Below are 25,927 nucleotides of genomic sequence, written 5' to 3' on the forward strand. Positions count from 1 at the left end.
TGTGCTGACAGTGGGATTCCTTCGGCATTTTTGTGGGCTTTTGCTGGCTGGTTTGATGGAGAGAACCTTTGGCCACTGTTTTCCTGCTGTGACTGCATCACGCAAGAGAAAAACAAGTGGGTGCCAGCCAGCAGGAAAAAAAAAATAAAACCAAAACCTAGAAGTTGCTGTGCAAGCTATTCCAGTAGTGGGTATTCCCCCCCCCCCCCCCCTCTTAAATTAATCTCTCATCATCTATGAAAGAATTTAAGGTGGAAAATTCAGACCGGGTTGGAAATACCCTTTGTGATGACACAGGGGACAGTCCCTCTGACAAAGGATACATTTCCCAGCTGTCAGGAAGGGAAAACGGGTTAATGTTCAGCTATGGCTGAAGTTCCCAATTCCTCATTGCCAAAATTTTCTAAGTGAATTAATAAATTAAGTGGGTTTTTTTTATTTCATGTCTTAACTGAGTGGATTCTCATTTAGTAAGTTGCATAAAATAACCCACACCCATCTCAGTCTTGCATCCCTTTGCTTCTGTTGGTGGCTTAAACAGAGGTAGAACCTTAAAGACCTTCATCCCATATGCTGAGCTGAGGGATAATTGTCTGCGCTGCAACACACCAGCAGAACCTGGTTTAAGTTGTGAGTGCTTGAGGGTTTACTCTAGGTTTAACAAATGAATCGGCAGTCGTGTTGTGGCAACAAAAATAAACCCAGAGTACCTTGTTAAATATGACTGGTAGTTACAGGCATTTCATATATTCATGTACTCAAGCCAGTGTTCAATTTTTTTCTTCTTTTTTTGTCTGAACAGCACTGAGCTAAACCTTATCACGTTACAGACCCCACCGTTGGTGTCCTCAACTACGTTTCTGTTGAACGCTGAAGGAGAGCAATTATTATTAGGATTTTTTTCTCCCCCAAAATAGCATCGAGCTCACTCTCTTAATAACACAAACCCGGGGTTCCGTGCCCTCGGCTGTCGCTGGGGGTGCTCAGCCCCCCACCCACCCGCCGCTCTCTGCTCCGCGTTGCTTCCCTTCCCGGGTTCTAAAAGTTCCCGGTTTTGCTGAGGTCCCATCTATGAATACATCCCAATCACCGAGCTGCGGGGGTGCAGGCGGGCCCCGCGCCCCCCCCCCCGGGAGCACGCCGAGCCCCCCGGGCGGGGGTGGGATCCCCCCGTCCCGTCCCCCCGCAGAAGCCCAGCGCTGTGCGGGGAGCCCGGTCCCCCCGGCCCGGCCGTGCGCGGAGCTGCCCCCCGCGGGTGCGGGGCCGGGGGCCGGGCCGGGGCCGCCGCTCCGCCCCGGGGGCGGCACAGTCGGGCGCGGCACAGCCGAGGGAGGCGCCGCCGCAGCCGGGCGGGCAGAGGCGCGGGGCCACGGGCAGGGGGCTGCGGGCGGGGGCCTGCGGCAGGTGAGCGGAGCGGGCGGCCCCGGCGGCGGGCGGGGGGCGGCGAGGGCGGCGGGGATGGTGTGGGGCTCCCCGGGCCGTGGCTCTGAGTCACGGCGGCACCGCAGTGCGCTAAGCGGGGCGGGCTGCGGCGCCCGGGGCAGGCGGGCGGCACCGGCGGGGGGTCCCGCGGAACCGAACGGAGCACGGCAGGGGGCGGGCTGCCCCCCGCTGGGTGCCGCGGTGCGGTGCGGTGCGGTGCGGTGCGGTGCGGTGCGGTCCCGTCCCCGGCCGAGCTCCGGGGGGGGGCTGCGGAAGCCCTGCGCCGCCCCGCAGCACGCCTTTCTTTCGGCTTGGGAAAGGTTTTCCGCTTTGTTGCTTTCAAACCGTGGCATATATCGCTCTTCTTAATTTCTTTTAATGCTAACAAACATTTTATTGTTGTCTCTGTCGTTCAGGAGTACAGGAAAAATGACGGATTTCCATGAGTAATTCACTCGAAATAGATCGGTTGAATTACTACTGTCAAAGCTGTTACGCTGGCTGTGATCATTTTATTAATCCACCTTATATTTATTTTGCTCTCCATTCGGTATGGCTGAGGCATTTAAGCCAAAAAAAAAAAAAAAAAAAAAAAAAAAAAAGGTTTTATTCTGCTGACACGGTTGGGTGACGGAGGGCTCCTGGAAGATCCCAGGGAGGTTCTTGTTGCTGCCCAGAACACTTACTGCTTTATCCATCCGGCTAACAGCTCTTCTGCAGATCTACGTCACTGTGGGATGAGCCTCTGGTCTTGGAAGGCTTCTCACAAAGTTGTTTACTGCAGAAAATATCTCGTCCTGCACATGATGGTTTTGTTTTTCATAGTTTTCCTGCTCAACAGTACATTGTACAGACAGCAAAAGAATTTAGAGGGTGTGCGGTTTGGTTTTTTGGTGGTGTTTTTTGGTTTTTTTTTGTCAGTAGAAAAATTAACTAGCCTTCAGGTTGAGAAGGATTTCAGTATTGGTTTGCAATGAAATAATCTTCTTAAGTCCACAGTCAATCTTCTGGGAGGAAAAAAACCTCCATCCCAGATGATGGGTCTGCCACACTAGACTCTTAGCTGCATGCAAGTGGTGTTAACAGGGTCAAGAGCAGCGATGTGACTGTTTCACTGCAGTCTTATCATGAGTGAAACTTGTTATCTGAATGCCTTCAGTTCTTTTGGACTTCCAATCCCACTTGGGCATTGGAAGACAAACATGCAACCATGCCCTCCTAGCACAAGTATGCTCCTTCTCTCCCCCCAGATCCTCCTGGCACCTGGTGTGAATAGCCCTCTCTGCAATAGCAGGGTTTTTTTAGGAGTCGATACAAATGTTTGTAGTTCAGACTCTGTGTGCACAAGTCTAGCCAGTAACTCTTGGAGCTGCCCTGTTAAAAAAACATTCCTGACCTTCCTATCTCACTGCTGCCTATGGATTACGGTAATGCACTTGGTGGGTTATTGCGTGCGTCCGACCCTCAGCGAGGGGGAGAAATTTTGGGAGTGCAGAGGCACAAACCTCCTTAGTGCAGACAAATCTTTTGCAACCCCATAAGAGAGAAGACAGAAGCATGGTCTGGCCCCAGGGTTATCAGGGAATTGCTGTAAAACAAAAAGCATATGAGACCTAAACGGCCTTTCTTTTTGGTAGGTGGATGTGTAGCTGTAAGAATAGGGAGACCTGTGGAATGGTGTAATCAGAGGGCAGAAAGGAGACCCACCTACAGCCTATTGGGCTCAAATCTCAGTTCTTGGAATTAAAATCCTGTTCTCAGAATAAAAATCCTCTCTTGGAAAGTGCTAAGTTACTTTTCTCTCTTCTCTTCCACTACTTTTCCTGGCCAATGCCTTCACTTTCATACTGAATCAAGTCTTGAAACATCGATTCCTCACCATGTTTTGTCCTAGTTTTGTACAGCTTTTAAGTACAATAAACATGTAACATCTCCATATGCCTTCAAATTAGGGAACAAGCATGATCAAGATGAACTGCATCCTGTTAACCGCCTGCATCATTCTGGTTGCTTTTTGTAGTTCTGGTGAGTATAAGTGCCATGCTTTTCCTGATGTAATGTTATGACAGGGGCTGAGGAAACCAAAGGAGAAAATGTTGGAGAAGGAAAAATAACAAGAAAAGCCTGGATTATTTAGTACCAGTTCGGGGAATGACAGGGAGCATGGAAGTTGAGCTTAGTTTCTGTGGCTGATTATCTTTGGTTGGAAGAGAGAATCGGGTGCAGAATATGATGCTGGTTAACATGACAACAGACGGTTGTGTTTTGCTGCTAAAAGGTTGGGTTCTTGTGATGTGAATTGGAAACTAGGTGTATAGCACAGGAGAGAGATGCGGTGAAATAAAGAAGGGATAGAATAACATTCTGCTGAAAGTGTCTCCTGTTGTCTGTCCTTTTGGAAAAGGCAGTCTTTAAGAGTAGATAAAAGAAGCAAACATTTAATATCTTGTTCTGCAGGTGCATAAAAGTGGTTTTAAAAATGACCTAAGTACATGCTTCAAAGTCTTCCTTTTGGCAAAGTCAAAATTGCCAGTCTCAATTTGTACACTGACAAAAGCTTCTAAATTTTGGCTTAACTCTTGAGTTTAATAACTAGGCATACGTTTTAGACAGATGCACATAGTGATTCTTCTTTCTTTCCTTTTTAATGCTGCTACTGGTTTAGGACTTTATTAGTCAGTAAAGATAAACCCTTGTCGTCTTAGGTTATGCCCTAAGGTGTTACCACTGCGAGAACAGCCCTTCCTTGTGCAAGACCAACAGTACTTGCTTAGCGACTGAAGACACTTGCGTGCAGATGAAATTTGGTATGTATACTGTCCTACAGACCTAAAATAAACACGGTTATATCAGTTTTCATTGCCTGTACACTTCTAATCTGGCCTTGGCATGCATTTCTTAGCCTCACTCAAAAGAAGGTTGCGAATACTTCTGAAGGTCATGCTTATATCCAAGCAACTGATAATGATGATTTAGATAGCTGATTTATACTTGTACAAGCTTATACACAGATACCTGTACCTCTGGATTAAAAAACAAAAACAAAAATCCCAGCACCCAAGGGAGCTGGAAGAAAAAATAGAAGACAGCATTGACTCTAAAATAAAAAAAAACTTTGCTGTGAATTTGTTACACTTAAAGCTGATAAAGCCTGTGTAACCCACAAAATAAATCTGCAGGTGAAGACTTGGTCGTTTATGAACTCACACTATTAAAAGAAATTATCTTTTCCTGAGAGTGAAGTGACCTGCATCTCAGGAAGATGGTCAAGGATATCCAGGGGACAGTTACTATTCCAGTTGTTAAATAACATTTAAGTAACTGTCTCATTAAAAGTGACAGGAATTTCATTAGAAAAACAGAAGTACTGAGTCAGATGAAAAAAATCTGTGTTCCTGGCTGGATCCCTCTGCTCTAGAAATGGCTGGGCTGGCTTTAGGCGGCGGCAGCCCGGATGGGGTGAGACTGCGCTGTCCCCTGGGATGCTCCCGGCTAAAGCTCCTGACTTGGTGCAGAGGAAGAAAGCTGCTAACACTGCTGGACCAGGATGCTGCTCTCTGCTGCTTGCATCCTAAGGAATTTTCGCTCTTGCTGTTTCCCTTGAGCCTAAACCTTCACGAGCACAAGCTGTAGGCTTTCTAGCGTGCGGTCTGTGGTGGCTGTCTGTTGCTGAGTCAGGTGCTTGAGGTGTCAAGCTAGGGAAGGTGGAAGGCAAGGTGTTCGATCTCTGGTGTCCAGGGGAATGAGCAAGAAAAAGGGAGGGCTCCTGTAATATCAGGCTTCATCTTCTGCATGCTTCTGGAAAGGAGACCACTCAGATCCAACGGGACTTATCTTCAGCACAAAAACTAGCTGGAGTTACTGGACTTGCTCAGAGTTTTTGAAGAGAGAACAACCCTGCTGTGGGACGATGCAGCTTGAGCTAGGTGGTAACACACTGTCCTTCTCTGTCAGGAGCCCCAGAGCAGGTATCACTGCAGCTCCACCCTGTATCTCCCAGTGGGTCATTGGGACTGAACTGGAAGCACTGGTTAGCTTGAGCTAGAAGTCTGGCCAAGAGCTACGAGAGAGTGCTGCGGAGGCAGGACCACGGCTTGCTATTGCTATTCGCACTACTGATTCCTAGTGAAGGCAAATTTGCAAACTTCTAAACATTTGCAGCTAAAAAAGCGAGTATGTGGCAGTCTAGGCTACAGAGTGATTCTCTCTCTGTACCAAAAATGGTATTACTTTCAATATTCTCTTAATCTGTTTAATTATTTTTTTTATAGGTAAATTGAGAACCTCCTCCTGCTGGAAGGCATCCCAGTGCAGTATGAATGATATTGCTGAATTCTTCCAGTTGGATAATTTTGAATTCTTTTGCTGCCAACACGACTTGTGCAATGAGAGTGCAATTACTGGGATTAGCAAAGTAGCCTTCAGTATTGCCTCTGCAATGACCATGTTATGGATGCTTCTGTAATAATCCTAATTTGTATGCCATACTTTCAAGCTGAAATTATACAAAATCATTAACTCTTTTCTGAATTGTACTTGCATTTTCAGTTCCTAACCGTGGGCAGAACATTACCTTTGAATTTTAATTTCAGTTTCTTAAGGTTCTGTCTGTTAAATCACTGTTTCCATTCATGGGAAGGAGACAGGTGTTGTTACCAGTTGTAGGGAATTCAGGTATTTTGTCACCTGCCCTATTCATGGGCAAATAACTTGTTATGAAGTAGTGTTATCTTGTGGAGAACCTGGGCAAACTTCAGTGGGTGATGTGAAAATGAAGGATTACTATGGCTTTTATGCTGGAAAACTATAATTTGTAACTGTCCCATACATTGTAATTATCTTTGGTTCGGATTTCTGTGTTTGGTGGTTGTTTTTTTTCTGGATGCTCCCTTGTCATACACCAGGCAGTGGATTTGCTCTCAATGCAAGAATTGTTGGATCATAAGTATGAACTTCCTGTGGTCTCCATGATGAGTATGGAAATACTCAATTTCAAGTGATGTAGACTCTTTTGTTCCCATCACTGTAACAATTTCTTTCTTTTTACAAGCCAATGATGCAACCTTGTAAGTACTGTTATCTTGGGAGAAGGCATCCAAATTTCTTCAACCAAAATCAGATTAATGCTAAAAGTGAGAACACTTTTCCCTCTTTTTATATTTCTGTAAGCACGCAGACACGTGCCAGCTTTTTTTTTTTGCTTTTCCTTATACTTTATCCATGTCTAAGATTTTAACTGAGCATGTGCTTTGCACTGAGTATTTATTGGCATACTGAAATTGTGTATAAAATGCTAAGAAATTCAAACAGCACATCTAGTCTTATTTTCCCACATAGTTAGCTTCTGGGTTTCGGTGAAGCCAGTAACATGTAAATTTAACCCTTCAAGCTTCCACCTAAGAGTATTAAAACCTTGCAGAACTTTATATTTTTACTTTTATGCAACTCTAGAAATGGCAATACAAAATATACGTGTATTTATATAGCATGAATAAAACCTGCTCAGTTTGTATGTGTAAGAGGTCTGGAGCTGAACTGTTCTGTGCATTGCTCTGCCTCGGCAGTGTAGACAGACCTTTGATACTTCTGCAGTACTTAGGGACCTGCTCAGTCAGGTACAATGTCAAGTTCTCCTTTTTCTCTTCTGGAACTCCTGGCATGTCCCTGCAAGACTTGTGGTCTATTGCTGATAGTATACTCTCTTTTTGAGGACCCCTGCTTGTGCTATGCAGGGTGCCAGTGACACCAGTTCACCCAGTCATAACCAGGGTGTTACTCAAAATCCATGATGTGTTCTGCAGTGTATCTTAGCTATGAGAGTATCCTGGGATCTCTGTGATCGCCAAAATATGGAAGTCATCCTGTCTTTGATTAATAAAAATGTCAAAAAAGAAAACGTGTGGAGTGTGGTTATTTATTGTCACGCTCTTTACAGCTGGATATAACTCTAGTCGTTTCCGTGTGAGATGGATCCATGCTTCCCCTGCAGAGACTCCCAACAAGTGGCAGGTAGGCTCCTCGCACTTCTCCGGAGCTAGGTGCTACGTGTAGTCGGTTAGTTTTGCCAGGGTGGTTATTTGCCTTCGGGAACTGTTTGATGGGACAAGGGGTAATGGTTTTAAGCTAAAAGAGGGTAGCTTCAGGCTGGGTACAAGGAAGAACTGTTTTACAATGAAGGTGGTGAGAGACTGGAGCAGGTTGCCTGAAGAGGTGGTAGATGTGGTCCCTCAGTCTCTACTGCTTGCGAATTGTCTCTTTGAAGCTGTGAATATGCCACGATTTGGGGGGAAAGAAATAAGAGTTCTCCCTGTGTGAGTGTTTTGCCAGCTGAAGCATGGCATGTAGCATGCTTACTGTGATTGCTCTTGGAGCAATCCTGCCTGCAATCTTCCTCCATAGCATGTTTTTATTCTCCTATGTACTGATTAGATTTCTTTATGGAAGTATTGGTTGTTTCTTCTCTTCCCCCCTACCCCACTGCCCTTAGTTCTTAGCTTTAGCTAACTTCTAATACCTGTTTCAGGAGGGAAACCCATTACATATGGATACTCCCTAAGTTGTAAATGATCCTAATAGAAACTGTTGGCTTGAAGTATGTGGCCAAGCTCAATAGAAAGTGTTTTAATTGATACTTGTGAAGCCAGACAATTGGAAAATGCTATTTTCCTCATCTCTGACAGGCTAATTAGACTTTGAACCTTTTGATGTGCATTCTCAATCCAACAGGTACTAGAAGTAGTGATTTGAAGTTGCATTAGAAAGAAGAAAAGTCCTTGATTTCCCAGTCTCTTGTTCTTCCATCTTTTTATTTCCATCTCATTAACAAAAGCAGACACTTGGAAGACAGTAATTTCTACACAGTGACTTTTTCCACTGATGTACCACCATTTGTCAAGCTTTTGCTCATTTTAGATGAAAAAGTGGTATTAAGGTACTGAGTCAGTGTACAGTTGGGGGAAGGTTTGTGGCAGAGAAGGTACCTTGTGTTAGGCAAGTGAATAGAATCCTTATGCTTAAACTGTCTTGGTTGCAGCGTTTTCACTCCACTATATTGTGTCTCTTTTGATGGTTGGCACTTCTATTGCTGTATGGTTTGCATATGTAAAATATTTCTGATTTTTTTTTACTAAGCACAAAAAGCAGCTCTGTATTTTGTCTGTCTGACAATAGTTTGAGCAATCATTTTTAATATTTGTTTTTTGATAGCCTTGAACACTTTGTCTATTCTATCGTATTCCTCCTTCCTTTCTCTACTAGAAGCAACTTGAGCAATGAATCCTTGTGTTTTGCCATCTAGAAGGCCACTTCTTTTGTAAAGGTCAACAGGAACATTGCTTAATTCTTGTGGTAAGAATACACGTAGCAACGTAAGAGAATTTGCTATGATAGCAAACAGCTTTAAAAAAATGACTGCATTTCAAATGGAAAACGTCCATTTTGTCCCTGTGCTGGGAAAGGTGGATCATTTACACAGGCTGATTCTCATCTTATGCCATTTACAAGCTAAATGCTGATGCAAGGTTTCACGCTTTGATATATATTTGCATCTTCTAAGCCTGCATGGTGTGGCTGGTGAGCGCTGTCCTGCAGAGAGTTGATGAACAGTGACTGCTGCTTGAATGCTGGCACTTTTCCCACTGTATTACATCCAGATTTGACAACCAGCCCTCATAGATGGGGAACCAGAGCCACCAAAACCTTAGATCAAATACAATTCCAATTAGTGAGAGTAAGGCAATATAGTACAGGGTACCAGTGGTCAATTTTGCATGCAGGTATTGCATCAGTGCAAATCATTGGTTTTGCTTCAGGTTTGCATACACTCTAAGAACAGCTCCATCTTTGCTCTGAGCCACAGAGCAAACAACCCTCATTAGGTTGTTACAAAATTTTCTGTAGCAGCAATTGGTAATTTGCTTGTATAGCCTTCATAGAGTCTTGTGACCATTCACTTTTACATCCACCCCTATTCTGCAGTCAATGACTTTTTGCTCTATGTAGCAGTAGGGTTGATGTGTATTACAATTTCTTGACTCTTATTTATATCTAATCATGGCACTGTTACTGGACTGACAGGAATTTAGCTCTTTTCCAGCTGTAACAACTAATTGCAGGGACCTCTGGAGGTAGCTGGTCCAACCCCCTGCTCAGGCAGGGCCATTTAAAGCCAGTTGCCCAGGACCACGTCCAGGCGGCTTTTGAATATCCTCAAGGATGGAGACTCCACCACCACTCTGGGCAACCTGTGCCGGTGCTCAGTCACCCTCATAGTGAAAAAGTGTTTCCTGATGTTCAGAGGGAACGTCCTGTGTTTCAGTTTGTGCTCACTACCTCTGGTCCTCGCGCTGGCCACCACTGAAAAGAGCCTGTCATCTTTTCACCCTCCCTTCGGGTACTTATGTACATCGGTAAGGTCCTCCCTGCACCTTCTCCAGGCTGAACAGTCCCCGCTCTCTCAACCTTTCCTCATAAGAAAGGTGTTCCAATCCCTTCATCATCTTGGTAGCCCTGTGCTGTACCCTTTCCAGTATGTCCATGTCTGTCTTGTACTGGGGAGCCCAGAACTGGACACAGTACCCCAGGTGTGGCCTCACCGAAGCTGAGAAGAAGGATCACCTCCCCTGAATGGGTGGCAGTACTTTGCCTAGTGCAGCTCAGGGCACCGTATGTCTTCTTCATGGTAAGGGCACATGGCTGGCTCACGTTCAACTTGGTGTCCGCCAGGACCCTGGAGTCCTCTTCTGCAAAGCTGCTTTCCAGCTGGTCAGCCCCCAGCATGTACTGGTGCCTGGGGTTACTCCCAGTCTTTGGGGTGGGTGTCCCAAAATGGGGCTTGGACCCCAGGGACTCTGAAGTTTTGGCCATCCTTGGCCGAAGTTTTGGGAAATGCAGTTGTCAGATATTCCATGTGGTTTAGCTGTGCCCTGTAAGATACAGGATAATGCAAAATACATTCAGGATGAACGGCTGTATTACCATGCAAATGTGTCTGTTGCTCTCTGAAGCCAGTGCTGGGGAACTTGCCACTAGTGTCTGGGGGTTTTAGTGTTTTTGTCTTGTAATTATCAAAATGGTTTGCTCTGTTCTGAATTACTAGCATGAACAAACCCTCATACTTAGCTGCTCATCCTTGGAGCATGCTTTTTGTGCCAATATGCATAATTTATATAGTAATGGCCATCTGATCATCAGACTATTCTTCCCTGCATCTAGTTCTCAATATTCACTGCTCTCATAACCATTAGTCCTTTTTTTTGGAGGGGACACACAAATTCCTGAAGGAGTTATTTTTCCTTATAGGAACAAGGAGGTAGCAATTGGAAGCAACAGTAGCAGCAAGCAGTGTGTGCAGAAATTTGTTCTTGTGATATGTCTTTGCCATTAATTTCTCCTTCAATCCATCTTCCTGCTTTCTGTCTTCTGCGTGGTGGTGACTAGCTGTCCTTTGACTTGAACTTGGACATGGAGAGCTTGTAAGCCCCATGGTACTGCTGGGAAGGTGGGGCTGATATACTTGGTTGGTAGGGATTTTGCTTTAGCCCGTCTGAAGTCCTTTAGTTTTACCATCACTCGTCAAAGATAAGGTGGGATGTCTCCCTGCTATTTCAGGATGAAGGAAACTGTGAAAAGAAGCAGATGCCTGGGAAGAAACAGACAGGCAGAGCAAGCCATTTCCTCTCACTGCTAGTTGGAGTGAGAGGAATGGGGAGGCTGTCCAGTGGGGAGATTTTATTTTATAAAATAGAGGAGGAATTGCTAAAATATTAAAGTCCCAACAGAGAACTGCATATTAAGTATGTTGCTATTGTGCTAATGGAGGCAAATGGATGCTGCTGTTATATCAATATTAAAAGCATTTAATAACAGCGGTGTTCCTCCAGTTGGAACTGTGAGTTTAATGTGTCTGCATCTGAGGGGCTTGGATCTTGCTGGTAAACACAGTCAGTCCTAGGGCTGGCATCAGAGTCAGGAAGTTCGGCTGCGAGCTTGGCCTACACATCCAAGCCAGCATCATCTGTAAGATGCCCGTGTGTGTTCAGGCAGAAACTAGCACGCTGCGCTTTCCCAGTCGATAACACAGTGTTCATATTGCACTAGCAGGACACTGATGATGGCATTCTGCATTTTAGAGAGGGAAAAGAGAGCAGCTAACTGGCTGTGCGATCCCTGAAAGAAGTAGTTTGTCATTTCCACTCCCATCTTTCCAATAATTTATACACTGGGATAAAACAAAGGTCTGCTGCTGCTGATATATCTATGGGTTTATATGCCTCATTGATTATTACAGTATGACAACTTACACTGTAGGAAAAACTGTTCTGGAGCCTAGAAAAGTGAAAGGTTAAAAACGCTTTTGGTTCCTTTCGCTTAAGTGGAACGAATAAAACAGAGTGTCTGGAGCAAAGTTTCAGAAAAGAAAGTTTTCTGAAATGAGAAACTGATTCTGAAGAGTCAATTAAGATGATGATACAGGTATAAACACAAAGCAGCAGGGACTTAAATACAGAGCGTTCCCGCAGGCAACAATAACATGCACATCCCCATATAGGAGAACTGCAGATTCCGTGATTCCTGCCTCTTGCAGAGACCACAGGACAGACTCTACTCGGAGACTGACCTTTCTTTACATGTGAGCCTTTTATATTGACATCTTTTTGCATGGACCTTCTGCTTTTGCTGCTCTTGGTTTTACCTTGAAGCCCCAGGTGTTTATTTAGCTAAGGATGAAGATGGCTGTGCTGTAACAGCGGCTATTAGCAGAATTTCAATATTTTAGATACAGCACAGAAAAATCGCTGCTCAGAAATGAAGGAGGAAAAATTACCTGAATATAGATGGACTTACAGTTTGGACTATTGCACCTGAACCCTCCCTCCTGCAAATGAAAATCTCTGCATGTGATCCCATGTTGATGCCATTTAAGTGGTGAGGAGTCTTGCATTGATTTAGGTGCTCCTGGGATTCCAATCCCAGCACTGTTCTGGGTCTAGCTGAGTTACGGCACGCTACTGCCATTCAGGAATAGTAACTTCACCATTCCTCACTGCGCAGGTTTGGTTTGATGCTTGATATAATTTAAAATGGCTACGTATCCCACGTTGGTGGCCCAGGATGAGGGGGAAGCACATTCACTCTCATTTTTTCCTTTCTGACAGCTATTTAGAGATGCTACTTTGGGGCAGGTTTGGTGAAAGACAAACAAGGCTATGGAGATACTGCAGAATGGGGCTAAAATAATGAAGGTTACAGGTTGAGTAGATGGAGATTGTGGTCAGATGCACTCTGATACTTGTTTTGGAGACTGCTGCAAACCTAAATTGACTGAAGCAAGAAACAGTGCAAATGTGATTGTCTGCTTCACGTTCTACTGGATGCATGAGGGCTAATTGGTGAGTGCAGCAATGAGAATACTGGCTTAAAAGTTTCCTTTGGCTTTCATTAAAATGCACAATATCTTTGAATCACTAGCTAGCCCAACAGCACCTTGAGGGTGTGACACGATATTTTTTCCCCCCACTTGTATGACTCTCAAAGAAGCCTTTATCTTCCTGAATGATCTGTGCTGCGTTCAAGCCTGCAGTGCTGTAGTTCATTAATGCTCAGACTCCTACTTCCAGAGATGCTAATGTCTTCCAGAGAACTTCAGGTAACCATCATCATCAGCTGTCATATTACTAAATGCTCAAGGCATGGATAAGAACACGCACAACGCAGTATGATAATTTACCTCACATCCAAAACGGATGAAGATAGTCTGCAGCGTTGCAGCCGGAAAAAAGGAAAGTGATTAAAATGACAACCACATCTTGAAATCTAATAACTTTTAGAGTCTGATGTGTGTCTTTTTTCCTGTTCCCTGTCATTTTCATATTGTATTCTCCTGTAATTTAAGGCTTATTCTCTGCTCCAGGTGCTTGTCGGGGAAAAGCTGGGGCTGGGCTGTACCAGAGAGCAGGCAGTGCCAGGTACTGCTGGAAAGCTGCAGCGTGCACACAGGGAAAAATGACTGTCTGAGCTATTAGAGAAGGCAAAACACCGAAGCTGCTGCTGTCAGGCATGATGTACAGCTTGCTTTTGCACTTACAAGTGCCTTCTACCCCAGAAAAAACTGGAGGTAGTTTTCTTCTTTCTGCTTAAAGACTTTCAATCCGTTCCTTTCCCTGAAAGCAAGATCAATATAATAATTATGAAGGAGATTCCTGTCCCTAACTGTACATCAACGAGTCTCTATCGTATGAAAGTGTTTTAATATATGTTAGTTTACATGAGGCAGTGGCATTTTACTGGAGGCTTTGGCAGTGTTTGTGTGTAAGCGTAATGCACCGAAGGCCAGCCCAGCCCAGCTCTGGAGAGAAGGGCTTTGCCTCTGGGAAGCTCAGAGCTGTCTGCCAGGGATCGAAAACGCGCTTGAACCCCCGAGATAATGCCAGAGCATCATACCTGCTCATTTGGAAGGTGTCAAGGCCCCGTGTAAACCCACATTTGGGGGGCCCCGGTTTGGCTGGGACACATGAGGTGATTCATGGCTCTGGGCGCTCTCCAGGCTGCCTCACAGCCTCCCTGGCCGTCCATCATGGCGCCCATCCCCTGCCGGCCTTCGAGGCCTCCCCGCAAGGAGTCCCTGATTTCTCCTGGGGTGTCACTTTTTCCCCTCATGTTCAGCTTGTCTTCCTGACTGGAATTCTGCCAAGGATGTCTGGTCTCTTGGGCAGGGTCACACCATCCTCCCCTGTAGGAATTCTCCCTCAGGCTGGGAAAGTGCCCCCAGCTCATTCACCTTCTGGAACCTTCTCTGCTCTTCCACTGAATCATTACCTTCAGCTCGTTTTTTTATTGTTTTGGGGGATCTTTTTGTTTTTTTCCTTGGGTAACATTTTTTCCCCTGCTTTTATTGGCTTGCCAAGACGAGCAGTTCGCAGTTCATTGTACCCTCCATCACCTGCAGGCTTTTGGCGGCAGGAGAGCAGCACCCTCACCGCCTCTGAGGGACAGGGGCCGCGCCTGAGGGGCTCTGAGGGGCGGGACGGGGGGGGCGCGGGGTCCTCCGTGCCGCCAGGGGGCGCCACCGCCGCCGCCGGGTGACGTCTGCCGCCGGGGCGCGGCGGAGGCTGCGGGGGCCGCGCTGAGAAGGCGGCGGCGGCGGCGAGCTGCTGTGCTTGGCGGGGCCCGGCCGCCCCACCGCCACCCCGCGGGTGAGTGCTCCGCTGCGCTTCCCCCCTTCCCGCCGCCGGTGGGCTCTGCGGGGCCCGGGCGGGCGACGGAGAGCCGGGCCGGGCCCGTCCCCGCCTCCCGGGGGGCGGCCGGGGCCCCTGGGGCCTTGGGCACAGCAGGCCGGGCCCGGAGAGGCGGGGCGGCGGGGGACGCTCGGGTGGCCGCCGGGGGGTGCGGGGGGTGGCCCTGCCATGTGCCCGCGGCTGAGGGGGGCTGAGGGGTGCTGTCCTCCGCGGGGCTTGTGCCTGAGGCGTTCCCCGGGGAGCCCCGCCGAGCAGGGGCAGGCGGGGGGCGGCACGGCCGCCTGGGGCCTGGGCTGCGGGGGCGCCGGGCGGGGGGGGCCGCGGCTGTGGGGTGGCAGCTGCGGGCGCTCTGCACCCTCCAGGGCTCCGCACTCGCCTGTTCCTTCTCCAGGGCTGCACTCTTATAAAATTGCATTCCCCGTTTATATTATTTTTAAATTATTATTTTTAAAAGGAAAGCGTGGTTCGTGTTCTTAAGCGACGCTGTTATAATAGACACAAGTAACAGCTATATAAAAGTCTTGCTAATTAACTTTACAGAGTGCTTGCGGTTTGATTAACACGGCTTCAGCGTTCGTGCGCCTTTGCTGTATGTCATATGTTTGTGCGGGTTTTGCTCAAGAGCATTTAAATTGTGGATGGCACGGGCCATTCGTGAACAAGTTTAGCTTATTCAGCAGGAGTACCGACATCTTGGTAACCCATCAAACAAGGATAAAAGCAAAAATGGGCAGATTAACAATAAAATAATTATATTAAAATGCTTTTCTTTCAGTGGCTGTGTTTAAAGCACAACATTTTTCTAGGAAATGGGTTTAAAATAAAACAGAGTTTTTACACACTTGTGCTATTGTCTTTTTTTCTACGGTAGTCTTGTGGAAGAGAGGGGAAAGGGGACTGCCACCACCTTCCTTGGTAGTAAGAGAGGCAGAGCTCTGCCTCAGAGTCTGTATTTCTGCAAGAGAAGGGGGAAGGTGCTACCTACATAGCTTCATAGCGAGAACTCAAATGAGTGCTCTTTGAAGCCATTTTTTATATCAGAAGGATTTTGGAATAAGTGTTGGGAAAGTTAGAAAAACATAAGGAGTGCCGTGGGATTCAGCAAGTAAGCAGTTTCTCTGTCTGTCTGGTCATCCTGATAGGTGTTGTACGAATACAGTTCAATATTTTTGCTATGTAGACTGGTCACCCTCAAGCTGTGGGACTTCTGTGACTGCTTCAGTATGAGCTGCTGCTGCAATCTGCCCTGTGCACTGTGTGGTGCTCCCGAGTGCCCCTTGTGCCGGGCCCTGCAGTATCTGACCTACCCAGATACGTAGTTGGTTTTTCTACCTGGATTTGGCTGCAGCTAGTGCCAGGACAACACAGTGGACGTGTATGAAGGCAAAGCTGCCAGTGGGACTTTTCTTTTTGGTAATAGCCTGTTGTGGTAAGAGCCAAAGCCTTAGTTGTACTGTGAGTGTCAGAAGAAACTTGTTTCATAAAATTAAGTGGGCCTCTGTTGTATCTCGTGGAATTTGTGAAAGATACAGCTATGCCAGTTCTTCAGTGAAGAAGAGATTAACGGAAAAGAATGTGTAGTGAATGGCAAAGGATGGTTATCAACAAAGTAGAATGTGTAAGACGAAGAGCAGGATGAGGTACTGGCAGCGATGAGGCAATGTGAAACCTTGAAGGTGAGGATGAGCAGTTTGAACTTTTGGGGGAAAGACAAATTGCCTGTCACTGTGAAAGCTTCAGAGGCTAGTCACAGATAATTTGGACTCCCTGTTTCTGTTACGCTGGGTGCTTGATAGTGCTATGACCAGGACGTAGGCTGCCAAAGGAAGGAAAATTGTGATAGAAAACTTAATTGAATTGTGTTTAGGTATACTGCAAGGAGGAGGGATCGAGTTGAGCAGTCCAGCATTCAGATTGCATCTTTCGCAGCTTCAGTGCTTTAACCTTCTGCCTGTACACCAGCAGGAAACCAAAAACATTATTGGTTGACTTCGTGCTGGGTAAGGAAGGCCTGTTCAGTTTCATTTCCCAGCTTGATTTGGAAAACTTGTCAATATGTAGTGTCTCGTAAATAAAAAGACAGCAGAAAGTAGCAGTTAAGGTATTCAGGTAAGGAATGCTGGCACATGAAGTGAGCAAAAGTGATTGCATCAGTCAGAGCTGGAAATGAGCTAAAATATTCATAAATCAAATACAAATGCACCACCACATTACATCTGGTGAGTCATTTTGTCCTCTTTGTACCTGGATAACCCTTTTATGTATCTAGAAATGAGCTTTTTGCTGAGAACAGATTTGATGTTACGGCTCTGGAGTAGTTACGAGAGGAAGGTTTTATTTACAATTTCTGTAATCCCCATCCCTAAGCCCATGGCTGGTTTGTCGATTTTAAAGTTAGAGGAGATCCCTAGCAGAAACCAGTTTGGCCTTGTAGATAATGCAGGCCATAGATTGCAGTCCGTGATTCCTGGTCTTAGTTTTGAAATGATAAACAGCTTTAAAAGCAGCCTTTGCTATCATTCTGCATACTTTTAAAAATAAGCTATGTGCTAATGTTTAGTAGAAACTGCTTTCCAAATTCAGGACTGCTCTGTGTATGCACATTTCACAAGTCTGTAATACAGATTAGAAAGGACACATTATTTTCCTCTGGAGGTCATTAGATGAGAGTGAAAATTACTGAACAGGCACAGCTTTGCTTTTCAATTTATCCTGCTATTGGGAATGTTGTACAGATGCCGAGCAAGATATGTTAGTCTGCTCTTAAGATTATATCTCCAAGACACAATTTGGAATTTACGGCATGGGCTGTTTTATAGACTTTGCCAGTTTTTTGGTTTTTTTTGGGGATTTTTTTTTTGTTTTTTTTCCTCAACCAAGTTTGTCGCTATTATTCAGTAAAGGTCTTAACCTTTGAGCTGCCTTGTACCTACTTGGTCTTTAGGATTTTGCTTTTTAAAAAATTTTCGCTTCTTATGGGCTATACTTGCATTTATTAGGAAGCTGCAGCTTTCCATGATTGAAAACTGCGATTATGTGTACATGTGGCTGGTACTTTGCTGCCATTTAGGAATTTGTGGTACTTGATAGTGAGCAAAAGAAGCAAGGAACACTTGCTGTTCCTGGGGATGCAGATGCAGGCGTTTTATATGCTCATCTGTGGCCTCAAGGGTTGCAACACTTATATTTTTCAGATGTGCAGCAGTTGCATAGCATTTAAAGCATTTTGATCTTTTTAGTCTTTATGTATGATTTTATAGAAATACGCATTGATATAATAATCCCTGTTATATTGCAATGCCAGGCAGCATGTAAGGTCAGGTTAAACATTAGCAAATTGTGGTTTATATCTTCTATTTATATGTGGGAAAAGCAACTATGCTGAATAATACGTTATGGCATTTACTCTCTAAAATCTTCTTTGGATTATTTCTAATAGTATTGATATTTTACTGACTAGCAGTTTTTAGAAAAGGCATATTATGCATATCTTGTACATGATTTCATGATTTCTCAACAAGTAGCAATGTGGAGATCAGAGGTGCTGTCAGAATTGAACAAACAAATTAATTTCAAGCATTTTACAGTGAAATATATTGAAAGAAGTGCGAGTTAATTACAGTTATCTGAGAGTCACTGATACTGACTGTGGTATTATTTTGATTTATGTTTTCATAGCCATCGTGAAACTATGTGGAAATGGGGTAGTGGTGATGATTCTCCTTCCAAAACAGTAGTAAGTATTAAGCTACTATTAAAATAATATTTTCTTAAGAATTTCTGACAGAGAGAGTCTTTAATTGATGATACACTAATCATATATATTTGCTCTTCATAAATAAGTTGCTTAATTAGTTTTGCTGTGACTTTCAGGTTGCGTTCTTGCTTTCTCTGTACTTGGTATTTAATCTCTTGTGCATAACACAGCTGCTCTATTCCTCTTCACTATGCTTATCTTGCTTTAAGAAAGCATATGTAGGAATTACATAAACTTTATCCCAAGTGTAATTTTTTGTGTTTAGTAGCTTCAGTATCAGTATTTTATTGTCACTAGGTTCAGTAACAGTGAAACACAGTAACACTGATTGTTACAGTGTAAATCCAGTAAATTGGGAAATTCAGTTTTCGATACCTAGGACGCTTTGATGGTTTTGCTGTATTTCAAACTAATATTTCTAAACGAGTTTCTAGGATTTATAATTTCATGTGTCTATCAAACTTGCTAAAAGCAGTCTGGTATAGGTACATATAGTATATGTAAGTTTTAGTATTGCACTCTTAATAAGATTTGCTGAATGTTTTTAAAAAAACCCAGACAAAAAACAACTGAAGACTTTTTGCAGAAGCAGTGTTGTCTGCACCATTTTGTTTGAACAGAGTATACCTAATGTCTGCAGGCTACAGGCTCACAAGATGCAAGAAGCATGTCGGTGACAGATTTGACTGAGCAGCTGTCAAGTACTGAACAGCTGGTAACGCAGCTAAAGGAGCTTGTCAGAGAGAAGGATGCTGAGCTTCAAAATAAAGATCTTCAATTAAAGGTACCATGTGTGTATTCTTCTCAGAAAGACTATTTAAAAACCCCCTTCAGTCCTGTTTATCATGAGCTGGTTTTGTATGTATGAGCTTACAGTCTGAGAGCTACTCTAGGCATGCAGGAAGGGTTGGTCGCAATGAGCTGTTATGGTTCCTGGATGTTACTGCTTTTTGCTTGTGTGTCTTCCATGCCAAAATCCGAACTGAGTTTGGGTATTATACAGGCAACGTGTGTGCCTTGCATGGGCAGATGCACTTAATAATTGCAATGGATGGACTGACTTTCCAATAGCTCGAGGTGCGTGGTCATTTTAGGCCAAATATGGGGAAAAAAAGCATCCAAATCATTACTGGACATTTAGTGAGATACCAGCTTACCTGAAAATTAATTTCTGTAGATAGTATTTGATTTCTTTTTCCACTATATATATATCTTTCTGTTGAATAACTATCTCATGATTCATACTACTATGTATTATCCTCTACTTTTGACTGCTACACATTCTTTCTAGTTCCATCCTTCCTAGTGTCTAGTGTCCTGAAGACTTTTGAGGATTTGTTATTGGTTACTCTGTTGTTTTTTTCAACAGTCATAAGGTTGGTGTGTTCCTGCAAAGAGATTTATTTTTACACTTTAAAAAAATGTCTTCTGTGGACACAGCCAAGTGTAAAATACTGAATTTTCTAAAACTCATTGTAAATTAAGTAATTTCTTTAAATAAAATGGACTATGCTTTTATAGTATTATGGGGTGTGTGTGTATATATATGTGTGCATATATAGTATGAAGGTGTCATTAATTTTGCATTAGATAAACTAAAATTAACTTTTGTTAAAAAATCAAGCCCTGAATTTGTATTGCTATCAAAAAAAAGGAGAATTTCTAACATTATAATGCTCTGGATTCTATACAATAATAACAACAATGCACAGAAAGTTTAAATAATTAAAGGAAGGTTGTTTCATATATGCAGACCTGTTGCATGTGGCACTATCATGTCTCATCAGGGGGAAGATTTTTCCAGTCATCACTTTAGATTTCTCTCTCGCTCTCTGTGTTTGTGTGGTGTTTTTTTTTTTTTTTTTTTTTAATGGAAGAATTGAAGGATGCAATTGTTCATGTAGCTGATTTAGTCCTTCATAACTTTGATGTTTGTAGGAGGAGAAGGAATCTGCTGATGCGAAACTTTCCAAGTTGAAGTTGCAAAACAAAGCCAAGGTTGCATCATTAACCTCACAGCTGGAAGAACTTAAGAAACAGTTATCAGTATCAGGAGGCTTAGAGGCAAAGGCAGAACAAAAAAAGGTAAGTGTCCTTATATTTTAGAGCAAACCATTTCTCTAAGGCTGTAGACAGTTTTGTGTGCTGGACTCGAGATGTGCGACTGAAGTTGAAACTTTGAGCTGAGTCAGATTAGGATCAGGGTAGACTGTGTGGGTACTGTCAGTCCATATATGTATTTGTATTTAATTCTTTTATCTTTCTATAGAAGTTCAGAAAACTCTATATTCCTTTCAAATTGTTTTAGCAAAGAAATTCTTGCTAATCTTCATCTTATTAGCAGCTCAAAGTCTTTAACACATGAATTGGGAAGATAAGTTTGAGAAGAAATGAAAACAAGCCCTAAGTTTTTACTTTAATATCCAAGATAAAAATGGAAAGATAAAAATGTCCTTTGTAGCAAAATGTAAATGAAGTGTTGGAATGTCTCGTTTAAGTTACCAGTGTTTTACTGTTAACAAAGATTCTCAGCTCTGTTTGTAGTAGTGCAGTTGTGTGATTCAAAATAGCATATATAAGGCTTTAATATTTCTGGGGTATTTGTTTATTAAAGGTGTGCTGAAGGAGAACAGAAACAAATCAGTTTGTTGACATCCCTAGGTGTCCTTAAAGACACGCAGTAGCTCATTATTTATGCTCCTGATCTATTTTGCTAATAAAAAATATTCTTAGCACTTGATTTCTCTTGTAAGGGCAAATAATTTCTGTAACCTAGTAGTTACTCCTACTGAAATTCTGATCTGAAATGTGCTTATGAATGGCTTAATTTACGCTTCCCCCCACCCCCCAGTCCTTTTCCCCCCTGTGAGTTACATGGACTACACTTGCCAGATTACATGGGTTACAATTGCCAGAGGAAGTGAATGCCCTTATTGCATATTGCAGTCCACTTTGTAGTAGTAATTATCATTAATAATTGAAATACAAAGATTTTTACAAGCTTGATGCAAATTCTGTGCCTGATTTATCTGCTTCTGTATGGAATATGTAATCTATAACAGAACTGAAACCCAAGTCATGAGGAAAGTCCCCTTTTTCCCACCAGTGTTATCTGAATAGGTAGAGGTACAGAAGTTAGGTGCTTACAAAACTCTTGTGTTTTTGCAGGCATCAAAAGATGGCGACCAGGAAAATGCTGCAGCAAATCGTGGGAAAATATTAGTACTGAGAAGGAGAATTGAAGAACTAGAATCCCAGATCACACAAAAAAATGAAGAGTTACAAAAAAAGGTGCTGTTTTATATGATGACAAGTCTGTGGCTTTTCACATTTGCTTACAGGATTATGGTTAAATGTATTTATTTAAATATATTTATGTACTTAATGATATGTTACTACGTAGTAGAACAAGTTGCTACTAAGATATTCTGCGAGTTTTCTGTTGAGTAGACAGAGAAGTTTATATGTTAGAACCTGCTTGAGGAAATGCAGTGAGAATTCTGTCATTGTGTCTTCAACAAGGGAATCCTCAAGCATGCTTTTGTAGCCATTTGAAAATGAATGGAATAGTATACATAAATAAGAATTTGTGGGTTAATGTTATATTTGAATCTTGTATTTTGAACAAAGATGCTGGTTTGCTTCAGTTTTTCTTGTTGCAAAAGTAAGTCCTAAGAGGGTGGAATGTAGACAAGGGATAGTTTCATGTTATGGTTTTCATGTCAGTGTTTTGTGCAGTGATGTGTTCTGTGGGCAGGACTGTTCATTGTCGAAAGTGGCAGGAACATGAACGCTGCAGAATTTCAAAGAGAAAGGTTCAGTAATTAAAGATTACACTTAAAATTGAACCAGGCTATAAATTTGATTGTAATTTTTTCGGTACCCTAATACAGGGAATAAAGAAATAATGAAACTGTTCACCTGTTCTGTGCTGTAGATGGTGGAAGTATAGCTTACAAGGAATTCTGTCTTTTCATTTTCAGAGTGTTGAATTGGAGGCCCAGCGCTGTCGTGGGGCTGAAATGGATGCCATGCTGGCAGAGAAAGAAAAGAAGTTAGCTGAAAGAGATGCTTATATCATCGATTTACAGATAGCGTGTGGATCAAGTGGTGTTGCCAATGAAACACTCTTGCCCAATGAAGAATTGAAGGTATATTAGCAGCTCAAATATAAAATCTCCATAGAGGTTTCAAGAAATCAACGAATTCTGATGCGTTATACAGTGGATCCTTCTCTGAAGCACAAATCCTCTGCAGTTATTCATGTGAATAAAAATTCTTTACTCATTATTTTCATTTATGTTAGTAGATCTATATTTATTTACTTCTTTTGTCAGTACCATTTATACATAGTATTGACTTCAGAATCTGCTGGCAAATTTAATTCAGATTAAACTCAAAATTCAGGTTTGCTTTAGCTGAGGGAAGGGCTAAGAGGTGTGGCTCTGTGGTGATTGCTATGTCTTTTGTCTGGGTTCATTCTTCTAATTGTCTTTTGCTTTGGGTTCTGAAGAATCAGCTGGCGGTTAAGGAGTCATCACTACAAAGCATGCAGATACTAGTGCAGAACCTTACCAAGAAGGTTGGAGACAGTGAAGAAAAATGTAGCTTGTTCCAGGAACAGATTGAGAGTCTTAAAAATATTCAGAGCAAAGAAAGAGAGCGTTTCCAAGGAAAAGAAGCTACATATATGGAAAATGTAAGTAAGTGCACTGCAAAAATATTTACATGCTTTGGTGGGAGAAGTGGTATCTCAGCTGCAGTGTTTCTTTCTCAGTAGTTAAGAAATGCCACTTTTAATTCTGATGATTCTTGAGTAAAAATCTGTATGGTGTTGAAGTGAAAATAACAAAGCAGTAGACAGTTTGTGCTGGTGATCACTGAAGCTGAAAGTTCATACAAGCAAGGAGTTCAAGCATTTGGCTGATGTTTGTGCATGGAGAAACTAGTGTGTAACAGAGTGAAATGAGCTGTGCAGGGTTCCAGCTGAAGAACCTCCAAATATCTCTTTAGCACTACATCTCAATGTGCAAAATTGCATGCCAGCAACAGTAGTGTTTTTGGATTATTGCAACCATTCTCGGCAGAAATGGCTATTTCACAGATCACTTTCACTTGTGCCATGAGCTACCCGACACACTTTTTGGCATGAAAACATGGAAAAATGGTTGTGTTTTCCTCCTGACTAAAAAATAGCTGAAGAAGTTTGGTGTACTGAAGGGGAAGCTTTTCTAGAAGTTAGCAGCTGATTAACAGGCCAAGACAAACAATAACAACTTGTTAAATAATACTTTAAAAAAAAAAAAAGAAAAAGTAGAACTATGGAGCATGTTACCCGTTCCTTGATGTTACCGCGCTCTTCCAACTCTCTTGGAAGCTTAATCTCAAATTTTAATGTGATGTGCCTGATCTCTCAGCATTTGAGTTCTACCACATATGAAACTTGGTATTTTCCACATCATTTGATGCCTGAGTTTATCTGTAACAAAAATGCTACTTCTGATCCTGAGCGTGACCATACCCATTTAGCAGCACACAGGGAATTAGTTTTGATACAGGAAAGAAGGAAAAATACAAACAGTTGAGACTGTGAAAGCCATTTTGGCGAGCACAATATCATCACAGAGGTATAAATCTGAGTAGGACTTCATGTGAATTTATTCAAAATTGATAGAAACTTGCTAGAAATGAACATGATCAATGTAATCTTTTAGAAATTAGAAGTCTCATAACAATGTCATCCAAAAAAGAAAGGTGAAAATCTGTGATATTGAACAAGAATGGACAGTACCATGCTTCTTGTTTGAAGTTTGTTATTGTGGAATTGAGGCAATTTTTTTGTAATTTCGAGTTTATCCACATGCAACACTGATATCAGTAGTCACTGACTGATTAGTATATGTACTGTTCACTGGAAGCAAATTTCAGGCTTAAGATAGGTACAGCAAGATAATATATTTTTTAGTTAGGCAATTCAGTGTGCTTTTACTGTGCCTTTGTGAACTAGTTTCATATGTACTTTCTATGTGTTTCTAGGTACGTGTGTTTCAAAATATTATCCAGGAAAAGGAAAAGGAACTGGAAGCCCAGAGAGAAAAGCATGAGCAGGAGCTCTTTAAATTAGCTGCTAAATCCGATGCAAGTGCTGACCTAGAACAGGTATGTTGCTTTGGAAACTTAGTAGCTTGCTTTGACTTAAACAAGGAAATTTGGAATCATGTAATTACCATTCTCTGCTGTGCAGTTCAGATGTCTGGTTTGGAAAATGAAGGGAAGTCTTTTTCTTTCTCTTCTGAAAGTTTTAACTCATTTATTGATTACTTGATTATTTTTTTCTGCTAGCTACTGAAGGCCTTGAAACAGAAGCTCCATGAAAAGGAAGAAGTCATGCTGGGAAGGACACAGGTGATAGATGTGTTGCAAAAAGAACTGGATGCCAAGGACCAGCAGTTGAAAGTAAGAAACAGCATACATGAACAGCTAAACTCATCAGGGCAATTACAAGTTTAAAAAGCTGTTTGGTTGTGCACAAAAGATAGCTTTGCATAAAATATTTAGGCATTTCTCTGCGAGGCTTTGACATGTGCTAATAATGCAACCACAGTTGTGCAAGGAAATACTAATTCCAGTCAGGAGATTAACTTAAAGGAGAGGTAATTTCCATAAAATATAAAGCTGTTGACTCTCACCCATAGTTTGTCTTGATTCATTTTGGGAACTTGTCGTGTTGGGGGAGGACTACTGGCTGTCAAAACATTTCAGCTTTTCTAGTTAGAGACTGCAGTGAGACATAACTGAGGCGCTTCCCCCCCCCCCCCCCCCCCCCCCAAGAGAACATTTTGTTAATTGTGTGCCTTTCCTTTTACTGTATTTCTACTGATTGCAAAAGCAATACCTAATCAAGGTTCTTTGTGTTAAGCACGTGACATGAACTCTGATTATAGCCTTTGAGTGCTGCTGCTTCAGTTCAGCAGTGTAGGAAAAGGACGTTGCAGTCTCTCAGACAAGCTTTTGGGACCCTTTCCTGAAACAGGCACGTTACAGCCTGTCTGGGCTGCCAGGTCCAGCATTTTAGCTGCACTATTTCTGACAAATTTTCAGCTTACCAAGAGGGCTGCCAGAATCGAAATCTTACTAGAAGTAGTTTCAGCTGTGTACCCAGGTAGATGTCCTGCTTGGGTAGTTAAGGTGCATGGTAGTTTAAGCCGGTTTCATTTGTCCTTCCCATTTGTTATGCCTGCCTTATGCAGGGTTTTGTTGTTTTTTTTCCTTTTGGGTTAGATGCATCTTCCGACAGTGATGCTCTGCAAGAACTGATGGTACCTAGTGCTAGTGCATTGAGGGGACAAAAACGCACACCTTGAGGGGAAGGGGGCAGCTTTGACTGTGCCAGCATGAACTTTAAGCACTTAAAGCTGAGAGTCCGTTACAGTTTAAATGTTAAAATAGCAGGAATCCTTGCTTTATTTACATAAGCAGTTTTAACCGTATTTTGGAAATTTTCCCTGTGCTG

At 42.9% G+C, this 25,927-nt stretch overlaps 2 protein-coding genes across 11 annotated transcripts in view; both read left to right on the forward strand.

The window, feature by feature from the left end:
- Nucleotides 1-1,161: 1,161 nt before the first annotated feature.
- LOC308070634 (CD59 glycoprotein-like) lies at nt 1,162-9,540 on the forward strand. Its single transcript, XM_080404917.1, has 4 exons — nt 1,162-1,404; nt 3,375-3,447; nt 4,128-4,229; nt 5,694-9,540. The coding sequence occupies exons 2-4, from the start codon at nt 3,384-3,386 to the stop codon at nt 5,885-5,887; spliced, it is 360 nt and encodes a 119-aa protein (XP_080261043.1). The 5' UTR covers nt 1,162-1,404; nt 3,375-3,383; the 3' UTR covers nt 5,888-9,540.
- A 3,822-nt stretch (nt 9,541-13,362) lies between these two features.
- Nucleotides 13,363-25,927, forward strand: part of LOC308070621 (uncharacterized protein) — a 46,460-nt gene continuing 33,895 nt past the window's right edge. For 8 of the 10 annotated variants that reach the window (XM_080404879.1, XM_080404885.1, XM_080404883.1 and 5 more), the window contains exons 1-9: nt 13,363-14,615; nt 18,336-18,393; nt 19,055-19,198; nt 20,353-20,499; nt 21,583-21,705; nt 22,398-22,565; nt 22,928-23,113; nt 24,451-24,573; nt 24,757-24,870. In XM_080404879.1, coding sequence (XP_080261005.1) covers nt 18,349-18,393; nt 19,055-19,198; nt 20,353-20,499; nt 21,583-21,705; nt 22,398-22,565; nt 22,928-23,113; nt 24,451-24,573; nt 24,757-24,870 — 1,050 coding nt within the window. In that variant the 5' untranslated portion in view covers nt 13,363-14,615; nt 18,336-18,348. Of the gene's footprint in view, nt 14,616-18,335; nt 18,394-19,054; nt 19,199-20,352; nt 20,500-21,582; nt 21,706-22,397; nt 22,680-22,927; nt 23,114-24,450; nt 24,574-24,756; nt 24,871-25,927 lie in introns of those variants that run through there. The other 2 variants (XM_080404887.1, XM_080404888.1) reach the window with 2 other exon arrangements.

The sequence above is a fragment of the Falco punctatus genome (genome assembly GCF_963210335.1).
Source record: "Falco punctatus genome assembly, chromosome: 10".
NCBI lineage: Eukaryota > Metazoa > Chordata > Aves > Falconiformes > Falconidae > Falco > Falco punctatus.

Excerpts from the sequence above, each read along its gene's own strand:
- LOC308070634 (XM_080404917.1), top strand. The coding sequence starts at position 3,384 with ATGATCAAGATGAACTGCATCCTGTTAACCGCCTGCATCATTCTGGTT. Across the intron at positions 3,448-4,127 it reads GGTTGCTTTTTGTAGTTCTG|GTTATGCCCTAAGGTGTTAC; the intron begins GTGAGTATAAGT and ends TTGTCGTCTTAG. Across the intron at positions 4,230-5,693 it reads TTGCGTGCAGATGAAATTTG|GTAAATTGAGAACCTCCTCC; the intron begins GTATGTATACTG and ends TTTTTTTTATAG.